This window comes from Cibotium barometz, chromosome 40 (genome assembly GCF_041138505.1).
Source record: "Cibotium barometz isolate CiBa-2024 chromosome 40, ASM4113850v1, whole genome shotgun sequence".
Lineage (NCBI taxonomy): Eukaryota > Viridiplantae > Streptophyta > Polypodiopsida > Cyatheales > Cibotiaceae > Cibotium > Cibotium barometz.
In genome coordinates this window covers 16,758,104-16,770,798 of record NC_141085.1, presented here as the reverse complement: position 1 = coordinate 16,770,798, position 12,695 = coordinate 16,758,104, and the positions used below count along the sequence as shown (strand labels likewise).

The 12,695-nt window shown below is 39.7% G+C and overlaps 1 protein-coding gene across 1 annotated transcript; it reads right to left on the bottom strand.

The window, feature by feature from the left end:
- Positions 1-6,030: 6,030 nt before the first annotated feature.
- On the bottom strand, positions 6,031-7,456 carry LOC147615257 (uncharacterized). Its single transcript, XM_086779329.1, has 6 exons — positions 7,399-7,456; positions 7,146-7,268; positions 6,983-7,045; positions 6,731-6,882; positions 6,257-6,637; positions 6,031-6,169 (listed from the first exon to the last, which is right to left on the bottom strand). The coding sequence occupies exons 2-5, from the start codon at positions 7,185-7,187 to the stop codon at positions 6,439-6,441; spliced, it is 456 nt and encodes a 151-aa protein (XP_086635455.1). The 5' UTR covers positions 7,188-7,268; positions 7,399-7,456; the 3' UTR covers positions 6,031-6,169; positions 6,257-6,438.
- Between the last annotated feature and the right edge of the window lie 5,239 nt (positions 7,457-12,695).

The following is a 12,695-nucleotide window of genomic DNA, read 5'->3' as shown; positions in this document are numbered from 1 at the left end:
TTATGTTTAAATCCCATGAATATTGGTAAATGAATAAGTAAATACTCTGTGAGAGAAAATTCTACCATTTCATATTCTCTAGGATAGTAATAATAAGAACTCAGAAAAACTATCGAAGTTGAAATTTTAGATAAATGATTAACTTATTTTTCATAGGAATTCGTGAATTAGTTTTGAATTCAGTTAAGCAAATACTCATGAAATTTAGTAAAGTAGTAATTGAAATATTACCCTTCGAGAAAGATAGTTCAGGGAGAACCTTTCCAAACCTTGGATCAGACTATGACCAAGACATAACTCCTTTCTCAGTTTCAAGAAAAGACGATGTGACCAGCCGAAAAAATCAGTTTCGAGAAAAGATGATGTGACCAGTTTCAAGAAAAGACGATGTGACCAGTTCAGAAAAATTCACTCAAATCACCCACCGAATCTGAAATCAAGTTAAGACCCTTTGATTTTGATCTGAGGATCAAGGTTACAGAATTCGAGGAATTCTGTTTGGAATTCAGACCTGCGGGCGGTCAGAAAGTCTTGGGATATGGATTTAAGATATACTCATTGTATTCAAAAGAAACTCAAAACTGAAAACTTGCATAGAAACCCTAGTTTTCTTAAAGGACTATCTTACGCTAGAATGCTGGAGGGAGCACTTGGTATATGTGTTTTTCTAAGGGAAGTTCGGTTGTAACAGCTGGTGGGGAGTGTTCAAAGGACGGCTCACGCAGCAAAAACCTACCCAAGTCTTGACCAGCCTTGGTATGGTGAAAAATGGTGTGCTTCCGGTACGATGGGCGAGGGCCGACGAAGCGGTCCATGAGTGAAGTGCCAGGACACCTAAGGAGGATCTTGGAGGGTTCTGACCAGGCGATGCACGGGCTTGCGGTGCTTAGGACACCCATGTGTATGTCGTGGAAGATATATATGTATGATGACGAAGAATTATTGTAATTTGTTACTGGATCTTGTTTTGCTGACCAGCTGGTCTCGACGGAGAGTCCAGAGTGATACCTGTTTTTGAGAAACAAGGAACTGGATAGAAATTTTGAGTTATGATATCTGTAACCAATAATTATTTGTCAATGGATTGTTTTATAAGTTAAAGTTTAAAGAGGAGTGTGTGCGTATCTGTATTCTAAAGCAAAAGTTAAGAAAGGCATTTAATTATGGGTGGGTGAGTACTTATTTGGTTCTACCAATTCAGTGGTTGGGCCGTGGCTAACCCATGGGCCGGATGGGGTAGGCTGGAATTATTAGAGTTTTAATAATAAAATTGATTAATAGGAATACGTTTAGAACTCGAGTAGTTAAATAAAAGCTTGAAAACTTCTCTAATGAATAGATCAACGGCTGTGCCTGATTCAATTAGGAAAAAAGCGTTGATCCCTTCAAGTTAAGTCTGTAATAGTTTCCCTTCTATTTGGTTAATTCAGATGAAGGTTAGTTCAGTATCTTGACTTCGTTAGAAAAATTCGTTAAGAAATTCAAAATGGTGGAATCATCCCTGTTTTCTGAGCATGGAAAATTCTCTCGGTTTTGGTTTTCAGAATGACCACCAGCTTAGTCTCGTGCCCAGACATTCGAGGCGAGGCCCCGAGTGGGAAACCCTGCCCCGCGCATAAGGGGGCTGCTTCCATTGCTGCTAGCTACTACCAGAAATCTGGTGTGCAGAGGGGGCAGTGGGATCTCACAGTTGGTATCAGAGCGCTCTTGTGAATTTACATAACAGCAACAGAAATTGCTTAAAATTTTAAAGTAAATCTGGGAAATAATATTTTTGCTTGTTAATATTATGTTGAATGAACTTCAAAAATTGAAAACTCATAAATTGAATTGAAAATTTATAGATGGATACCCCGAATCTAGCTGGCATTCTTGAACTCTCCCAGAGTCAGGATATGATAGCCTTTGCATTCGAGCACCTCATCAACTCTGACCCGAGTAAGCAGAGTGAGACGCGCACGTCATTTTGAGAGTCTTTACTTTCCTGATCCTGTAGAGTGATGTCGGTATATGTGGTTCTTTTGAGGACCAATCAACATCAGAGGCTCAGGCAAAATATTTCCTTAGCCATGATTCTGATAACGCTAGGGTTTGTTCAGCATGTACAACTCTTTAATTATTCACCCAGGAACTTTAGAATTTCATGCCGAGTTTTTAGGCTCCTTAGCCGCTTTATCCCTAGAAGTAGAATTACAAACCTCTTTCTGTAATGAATCGTGTGTACCATGGCATGTCTCCTTTGCAGTTTCGCTTCTTTATGCGTACGCGATTGAGGCAATGACTTTGGAGCCGTGATGCTCTATGTATATATCAATAACTTTTGATAATAAATGAGGTTTTGTAAAAAATAAATAAAAAAAATCCAAATTGCTTTCATGATTGTGAATATGGTTAATCTTGTTCAAGAAGTATGATGAAATAATTATCTGTTTAAAAATAGATCTCAAAAATTAAATAATCATAAATCTATTGTCAAAGTTAAGCTGACAAAAATCTTGTTTTGTTAGAGTCATGAGGCGCGCGGCTCGTGCAAGGCAACCGGATCCTCTAACCGATGACGAAGAGTTAGATCCGGATGTTCGAAAAGCACTGCACTGATCCCAACCTGGTCCCTTCAAGGGTGAAGGGGAGCAATTAGGTAAAGTAGTGGAAAAGTGGATTGAGGCTATGGAAGAATACTTTGATGTAACTGGCTACAATGAGAGAAGCAAGATGGCTCTCGCCAGGTTAAAGATTGTGGGAAATGGCCAGGGTTGCTTGGAGGAATCACTGCAAGACTAACCATCTCGACCGGAATACCATATTTGATTTAATATGAGTTTTTTGTTATAATTTAACCTCTAACAAAAATGTGAAAAATGTAGGTTCCCAAAGAAATACAAGATGAGATCTACACATCAATGTCAAATCTCATGCACTCGGTTACAGAAATGGAATTTGAACAGAAGTATCAACATTTCTTACAATGTTACAATGCACATGACAATATCATTCGATATGTAACAAATGGTTGGTGTAGGTCTACTTGTGTATGGTAAAGGTGATGGCCAAAATTTGGCCGATTGTTTTCTTATGGGAATGTTGATACTACTAACTTGGTGGAGCGCCTATGGCAGTACATAAAATACACTCTCTTGGATGCACAAATCAACCGGTCCATCCTTGAACTTATACATGCTCTTGTGGGCGATTCCAAGACTGGCAGGCGCATGGGTGGAACTATGCTTGAGTTCTTGAAGCAAAAGCAAGAAATAGGTAATATCACTAGTTCTTTTAACATTTTTGTTGTATTCACTTAAAGTATCTTAAATCCTCTTCTTGACATTTGTACTTCTTGATCTAGCCGATTCTGGGTGCTTTAGTATTCGTGGATCATCAAAGATGCACACTTCAAGGTTGTATGCAGGGGAGAGAATATTACAACGATGAAATGAGATATGATGTGGATAGACGTGATGTGATATAATGGTGATGAGAATGAATGTGATGGATATGAATGATTGAAAGTGACCCCTCATCGTTGAAAGTTATCAATGAAATGGCCTTGTCGTTCAAGATTCAAAGCACCTCTTCTTCAAGCCAATGGTATCATGTGAGTATGCAATCTAATTATTGTGATTGTCCTGATTGGACAAGTGACTGCAAGCACTTATATGGCATAAGATTGATAATGAGGCATCACTTTCCTGAGTTATACAACTTTCTTCCCATTATTGACAATGCACGCACCTTGGGAATGGTTTCAATGGATCACGAGATTTGTGAGACTTCTGCGAGCCCTTGTAATATTAAAGAGGCCAACATAAGTGAAGACATTCATCTCTGCATTGAAGAATTTAGAAGAATTTTAAGTCAAATAGAGGAAGAATTGGACACAAAGGACTCTACAGAAAAAGAATTATGCTTGACACAGCTACAAACCTCAAAGGAGTACCTTACAAATCTTATCAAGCCAAAGGAGATTGACATGCCTACAAGAGGGAGTGTTCGTCAAATTCAAGCACATGTGACGACAACTAGGCTTGGCCATGGAAGGCCAAGAGAGCCTTTCAATACCATTCCAACTTCATTTGAGGAAGCTGAATTGTGTCCCCCCAACAAACGAGCTCATGTAACCGGTGTATTGAGAAGAAAACATCAACGTGGTAGACATCGTATTCACTTTGATAAAAGACCACGTATTTGGTGCCCACATTGCTGCACAAAAACATTGCTGGTAGACCTTCTTTCTACCCTCTCTTGTCACACTTGCCATGGTTTATTGCCTTTAACTGAAAGACATGCTCCCGTCGGTGTTGAAGGCATCCTCATAAACAAGGATGTGCTATTATGCGATGGATTACAAAGCTTGCAATGTAAGATCATGTCTTGTTTGTATGGTGATTGTAAGGATGAGGAGAGACACTTTTCTTTGACTCTTCCAAGTGGACAAGTCCTCAAAAAGATAACGCATCGCGCGTTAGACTTATGCTATTGTACACTTGATATATATCATGTGGGATGGAATGGTTGAAATGTTTTGGTGAAAGCTATACGAGGAAACTAATGTTGTGAACTGGTGGCAAGTACTGTCTTATTTTTCAGTATTTGTGTGGCATTGGATATATGTATGATCTCTCTCATTGGTAAGCCTTTCCACATAAACTAGGATTGTGCAGTAAACTAGGACTGTGCAAAAACTAGGACAAGCCAAAGTACAAATGGAAGTACAAGCTTGCAATATAAGATCATGTCTTTTTTATATGGTGATTGTAAGGATGAGGAGAGACGCTTTTCTTAAGATACTGTACACTTGATATCAATCATGTGGAATAGAGTGGTTGAAATGCTTTGGTGATATATATATGAGGAAACTAATGTTGTGAAATGGTGGCAAGTACTGTCCTGTTTTTCAGTATTTGTGATCTCTCTCATTGGTAAGTGTGTATGATCTCTCATTAGGTAAGTGTGTATGATCTCTCATTGGTAAGCGTTTGGATGTGTGTATGATCTCTCATTGGTAAGCGTTTTCACATAAACTAGGACTGTGTAGTAAACTAGGACTGTGTAGTAAACTAAGACTGTGCAAAAACAAGGACTGTGCAGTAAACTAGGACTGTGCAAAAACTAGGACAAGCGGAAGTACAAATGGAAGTCTCACGTAATATTTATAGCGTAAGCAACAATGGACTTTGCCTTTGAATTTGCCAATGGATGATATTGAAGACTCATAAAGCCAATGAGGTTTGCAAGTAGCCTCACATCGATAAAAAGCGCAGTTTTGCATAAACAAGGAGTAAACCAAAAATAACTACTGCATTGACACATGTATTGAACTCATCTAATACAAAATCTTTACAACCAAAAGATTTAGCATTCCATGGAAGTGTAGCCTTTCAAGAAGTGTACAACTTATCTCGAAATGTAATTTTATACCAACTATAAAATCCCAAAATAAGACTTATCTTCACTATTGTGGAGACATACAATGTCATATATCATAAAATGGCATAAGCCTTCCATTGACTAAGTTCGCAAATCTAGTGCCCAAAAAACTAACATAGCAAACTAAGAAGGTCACGATGCTAAGGGCAGATGCTTGTCTAATACATGGCTGAGCCAAGAACTGAACTCATCCTTCAACTTCATGACATATCCATGGTCGAACCACTTCTTTGATAGCTACACAAGAAAAAAAGCAATGTTAGAGTTTAGAACACCAAAATCACATTAAGCACATACATAGCAAGAGATTTCGTAAGGAAGCTTTTTAATAAGCATGTGCATACCCAATGCTTTGGAGGTGTATCTATAAGGCTCCCATCAATTAGTTTCTTGATAAATGCCATTACATAAAATCCGCAATCAATTGCGTTTGGTTGTTTTGGCACCTACAATGTTTATCGACATATGTCTCAATTGATCCAATCCAAAAAATGCCATATATCATGCTATATAAAGGACACAATATTGTATATAGATGTAAAATGTTAGTTAGCATTTACCCAAGCATTATGGATTCATGAACTTCAAAGTAAAGCTCTTGTCTTACCGTTGCACAATGGAAACATACTCGCCCGAATTCCCTACATGCAGTGAGTCTAGGTGCAGGAGAATATTTTTTCTCGATGACAAGCCTCTCACCTTCATGATGTGGTAATTATAGACCACAAAAAGAGTCCAATGGTGCCTGAAAAACATGAAGTTGCAAGTGCTTTGTCTACTAATGACAAAAACAAGAACACATGCATCAATATGAGTAAACTATTGACTTTACCTATGTACTAGAGGTAGAAACAAGAACACATGCTTGCTCATATCAATATGTCCAAAGAAATTTTGCAATGAAGTCTTGCTCGTTGGACGCCGTGAAGCCACATATTCATACCATAAACTATCCACGAATGAAACCTTCTCCAGAGCATCTACAGGTAGGGTTTTTTTCATCCACCTACAAAATCAACATGCTTTAAGCATCTTTGAGCTGCAAATCCAAAAGCTATATTTCAGAATTAAAAAAATTACCGACATGGCAAATAGGTTAAGCACACGAGTAGACGCTTCCACATGCATGATTGACTCGGCTAGTTGCACATCCACCTCGGCAATGAATCCCCAACGTGTAGAGTGTAAGTGAATAGTCTCTCCGTGTTGAAGTCTACATAACCAAAAATCAATCCTTGCGTAGATTGAAACCATGCATATGTTAAGATAATTCAATATTCAAGCCATAGAGTTAAATAAAGTATACCTTTCATAGACCGCACTTAGATCTTTTACCTTGCCCAAGACATTGTGCGTCTTAATCTCACTAGTGGATATTGTTATTATTACATTTGAAGGCTTACTCTCACTCGGAGAGCTAATATCAACATAAGATGCATTTACATTGCAAGCCATCCCCTTCAAGTTCAAACAAACAAGACTTGACATAAGGAGCCAAGGTATGTAAAATAAAGCCTACTCTTAAATTGTGTACAAAGAGACATCTTCCACCTCTTACCTTCTTCCGTTTCTTACTTTTTTTAGAGAGCACTACATGAGCCTCCTTGTTGACAATTTTCTCCTAAAGTGAGGAAACAAGAAACAATGCATATTTATGTATATTAGTGTACAAAAAACAAGAAATAAAGTAGTACAAAGGTTGAAGAGTAGTATTTTCATACCATTGTAAGGGAGGCTTTTCCCTCGAATTCCACATTTCTCATCGACACTTCCTCATCGATATTTTTGTTTCCATGTGAGGAGCCTTCACTATCATGGATTTGAACATTTTTCTTTGATCGAGTCTTTTGAATTGGAAGATTACAAAGTTTCATGGTAAATACAATTTAAGGTTAGTACCATGTTTACAAAGAAGCCCTCTCACCAACTAGTACATCAGAAGCCCTCTGACCAACTAGTACATCCATCTCTTACCTTCAAAGGAGAAAAAACAACACACTTTTGCCTCTTCTTCACTTGAGATGGAGCCACATGCTCATGGTTCGCCTCATTAATGATTTCCTTCAAGAGGGAGGAAAATGGGTTGAGTGGCATGTTATGAAAGTAAAGAACAACAAACAAGCTAAAAATATCAAAAATTCATTTCTTGCATACCAATAGGTTGAAGCTTTAAAGTGTCATGTATGCATGATTACATATTACTAAAATACATGCATGGCAACAAGACATTAATCATGGCAATAAGTGAACCCAAGCATGGCTATAAAGCATGCATGCAATAAACACCATCGATAAACTAAGGCTGATTTTCAAACTGGGTCTGTGTAGTAAACTAGGGATAGCAACAAGAACCCTAGCAAGCATGACAATTATTTGTATTGGCAACAAAAGCTTTAAGTGTGTCATGCATGCATGAACACATATTACTGCATGCATTAAGCATAGTAACAAGAACCCTAGCAAGCATGACAATTATTTGTATTCCCTGGAACTGTTTGTTTCCGACAACAAATGATGATACTCTCAATTATGTCTCTAAACAAATTTTAAAAAAAGGGTCAAGGAAGACCGCAAGAAGAAGGCACCGTGGGATTTTGGCGTTTGAAGGATCGTTGACGGACTTCTGATGGAGGACGTGCAGGTCACGAAAATCACCGCCGGTGGGAGGGTGGTCCAACGTCGTCGGTGGACGGACTTTTGACGGAGGACGTGCAGGTCACGAAAATCACCGGCCGGTGGGAGGGTGGTCCAACGTTGTCGGGGTGGACGGACTTTTGACGGAGGACGTTGTCGTGCCACGGCACGTCTATGATGTGAAACCGTGCATGTGAGGCCATCAAATACACATCCAGATGCATGGGGTTAAGTGCCATGATGACGAGTCATTATATGATGCCTGAGTATATATGTTCATATTGTAGATAAGGTTCAATAAGATGAGCTGAGGCTGAGCCAGGTCTCGAAGCCTTTGACAGTGTGGTGTGAATTGTGGAGGATTTTTTTTTTATGCTTATGGAGAATTTTGGAGCTAGCAGAGACCTTGTGCCTTGATAGGACTGGATTATGCTTGTGGTTCGACTGCTTTATTGATTCCATGAGATGGTGAATTGCTCATAAGCTGTGCCTATCATGGTTGAGTTGATATTAGCACTGAGACAGAGGACTTTATGGTACATAATGGTTGGGTTCTTGATCGTATGCTTTAGATGGCAAGATCATATGTGCAATAAGGATGCCAAATGGAGCTTCTTTTGATGAGGCGTGAGAAAAACCCATAGCAAGGTTATGGTGAAAAGGAGTTTGATTATATATATCAACACTCCAAAATAAAGGAAAAAGGAAATAGTAGGCGCAGCGTGGAAATTCAAAATGGGAAAAAACGTATTTTTAGCTGCAAAAGGTGGATGGCGCCGACTTCCTCGCGGGAATGAAGAGAAAAAAACCAGAGAATTGGTGCGGGGCTTATCAGAAGAGGGTCTGCAGAAAAAAAACGAGGAACAGAGGCGACACGACCAGAGAGAATCATTTCATGCATTTAGCGACTGTTTATGGCGTGTTGGGGCTTGAATTAGAGAGCAGAGCTGCTACTATCTAATGATATGCCTACTTCAAATTCACAAAAACCAGCTATGCGCCGGCTGTTCGCTGCCTGCAGTGAAGTGTGGGAAGAATATTTTTCAAAGAAATTCGAATGAAATCGCTTTTCCCCGCCTTCAGATAAGTAATAACATGATAAAATTTCTTTTTTTCCTTCCTACCACGCTTGTTAATACATGGAGCCAATAAACCTTCAAAGGTTTTGTAAAAAAAATAAAGGGTGGTTTGAAATGAAGCGATGTGAGGATATTGCATCAAGGGACATGGAATCCAAGAGTCAGAAATACAGCAAACAACGACTCTAGTGAAAATTGACTTTGATTCTATCTTAGTGGATCTAAATGCAGGCCATGGATTTCTTTTAAAATCATGAGAATATGTTAAAGTTATGCCATATATCATTTTGTGTTTGTGAGTTGTTGGAATTTTAAGCCAGATTTTCAGGTGATAAAGAACTTTATGAGATGTTGGGAATGGTGACAGTGGATGTATGGAATGAAAAGGGTCACATGTATGTTGGAAATACTTAAAGGTTATGTTATGCCTACATGTGATTAACTGGAAAGTTTTGGAAAAAGAAGCCAGTGAATCTATGCTTGGAAAGGGATAAGCAATTGGAACACAAATTCAAGGATGGATTTGTCCTATGCTTTTTGGGAAATTTTAAATGTGAGATTCCTTGTTAGGATTGGCACCTACTCTCACAGCCAGAAGTCTCGCACTTTCCCAGCGACACCGCCCACGTCACGACAGCTTTGGTGAACCCGACGTGAAACCGCTGGGGTGAGAGTACGTAGAGATGGCTAGCAAAATGGAGCATTCATATGCAGAGATGAAAGAGCTTGAAGAGCGGTTCAGGAAGATTGAAGAAGAAAAGCGAAATCAGGAAGCAGTGGAAATTGCGTGCAATTGGTATATGACAGGGTCAATATATTTGATGGTTATGATCCAGAAAGCTATCTAAGGTGTTACGAGGCAGAGATGGAGAATCAAGGGGTTCCAGAAAACATGATGATTACATCTTTTGCATACCTTATAAGTCCTGATTTAAAGGATGAAGTGCTGGAACTAGCAGAGTATCACTCCAAACGATGGAGTGATTTTGCAGATGCACTTATTTATGTGAGTTCCAGGTATAATGTGAGCTGTGATAGTGTTCCAGCAACAATCCGAGCCAATTTAGAAGCGGTTGTCGATGCATGTCTTATGGAGGACAATCAATTGCTATTCAAGGCTGATACAGAGATTGTGGAGGCTGTTTATGCTAAATTGGGACTGCAAAAAGCCATTAGTGAGCAACAAGGCCTTCACAGTGCCAAAAGGGATGCTTTGCTACAGTCTCATAAAGATGCAATGGGTGAACTCTGCAAGTATAATCTATCTTCCTTGTTTGAGGGTGCAAACATACAGGGTCCTATGATCATACCAAATGATGTGTGTGTGCCTATGCTTGAGGAGACACTTGATTCAGAGAGCTTCAGGACAGGTGCTCAAGACCCAGTACACGAGGAAGAGGACATTGCTAATAGTTTCCTCTTGGGCTGTGAAGCATGTAAGCTGTGTAAACTTGAGGATTCTCATGACGAAAGTGCTCATTTGAAGGGTATTCCTCAGGTGTCGTATCATATGTGTGAAGAACAGGGAACCAATGCTTCTTGCTGAAAGCATGATTGCAGAGTTTGAAGATCTAAGACAAGAAGAAGATGCTATCATTACTGCATTCTTATCTGGTTATGATGCTTATAAGCAGGATGATGTACATGAATATGCAGACGGGCCACAAGTATGTGTGATTGATTTAGAGGGGGTGAGTGATATGGGTGATTCCAACAGTGATGTTGCTTCTGAAGCTGGTTGCCAAGGTTCTTTGGATTTGGGTTATTCTGGAATTCTAACAGGGTGTTCCAACAATAAACAGGGTGATGCTATGTCATCAGTGTCGGGGTTACCTTGCAACCACATTTGTGAGCAACAATCTCGAGCTTGGAAGCCTGTTTATGATGATGATTTGGAGAGGGAAATTGAATCTGTCTTTTTGGATCATGCAGGGTTCAATGATATACAGATTCAAGGGTACTTGGGTGAGGGACCCATAATTCTAAGCCCATCTGCAGACAGGTATCAAGAAATACTGGGAGATAACATGCATGATATGCAAAGTGTGGTCACAGAGCCTCAAGAGGCTGCATATGAGCAACCAAATGGATATAGCTCTGGGGGTATAAATGTTCATGATAATCAACATGTGGGATTGCAAGATGATAATGGCTTCAATGCGACTGATCCTGGATTGGATGCTATCTTAGATGATGCATTGGATGATTTCATGGTATATAATAGATCCCCATCAGCTTTTGGCTCTTCTATGCTTGATGCTAGTCAACTGTTGGTTGCAAGTGAGGATGAGCAGGTGTTATGTAAGCCAAATGATTGTGATGAGATTGATTCAGAGCTGGAGGCTATTCTCGATGATGCCTTGTTGGACTTTGTATGTGTTGATGCTTTTCCGTCTTTGGATGAGAATAATGAATGTTTGTCAGTGGGTGAGCTGGATCCGGGCACGGTAGATTTGGATGGGATGTTACCAAGTGTGTGTTCCATGCTGTTAATGCAGTTGTTATTTGGTGTGGCCATACAATATGTGGTGCAAAGGCTTCAAACATGGCCTGAGGAAAATTTTGAAGCAAATCATTTTGAAGAGCATCCCACTTTGAATGATGAGGATAATTATGCATATGCAGAGAATCTAAGTGAGGATAGGGCTTCATATGAGCAAAGGATATGGCACATATGCCAAAAACGATTGGTATTTGATCCAGGTGGGAAAGCAGAACTATTCAGATGTGATTGCTAAGATACAGGACCTGTGTGGCACATACCAGAGGATGTGCAGGTTTAGAGGGGGTGGATGTCGTGCCACGGCACGTCTATGATGTGAAACCGTGCATGTGAGGCCATCAAATACACATCCAGATGCATGGGGTTAAGTGCCATGACGAGTCATTATATGATGCCTGAGTATATATGTTCATATTGTAGATAAGGTTCAATAAGATGAGCTGAGGCTGAGCCAGGTCTCGAAGCCTTTGACAGTGTGGTGTGAATTATGGAGGATTTTTTTTTATGCTTATGGAGAATTTTGGAGCTAGCAGAGACCTTGTGCCTTGATAGGACTGGATTATGCTTGTGGTTCGACTGCTTTATTGATTCCATGAGATGGTGAATTGCTCATAAGCTGTGCCTATCATGGTTGAGTTGATATTAGCACTGAGACAGAGGACTTTATGGTACATAATGGTTGGGTTCTTGATCGTATGCTTTAGATGGCAAGATCATATGTGCAATAAGGATGCCAAATGGAGCTTCTTTTGATGAGGCGTGAGAAAAACCCATAGCAAGGTTATGGTGAAAAGGAGTTTGATTATATATATCAACACTCCAAAATAAAGGAAAAAGGAAATAGTAGGCGCAGCGTGGAAATTCAAAATGGGAAAAAACGTATTTTTAGCTGCAAAAGGTGGATGGCGCCGACTTCCTCGCGGGAATGAAGAGAAAAAAACCAGAGAATTGGTGCGGGGCTTATCAGAAGAGGGTCTGCAGAAAAAAAACGAGGAACAGAGGCGACACGACCAGAGAGAATCATTTCATGCATTTAGCGACTGTTTATGGCGTGT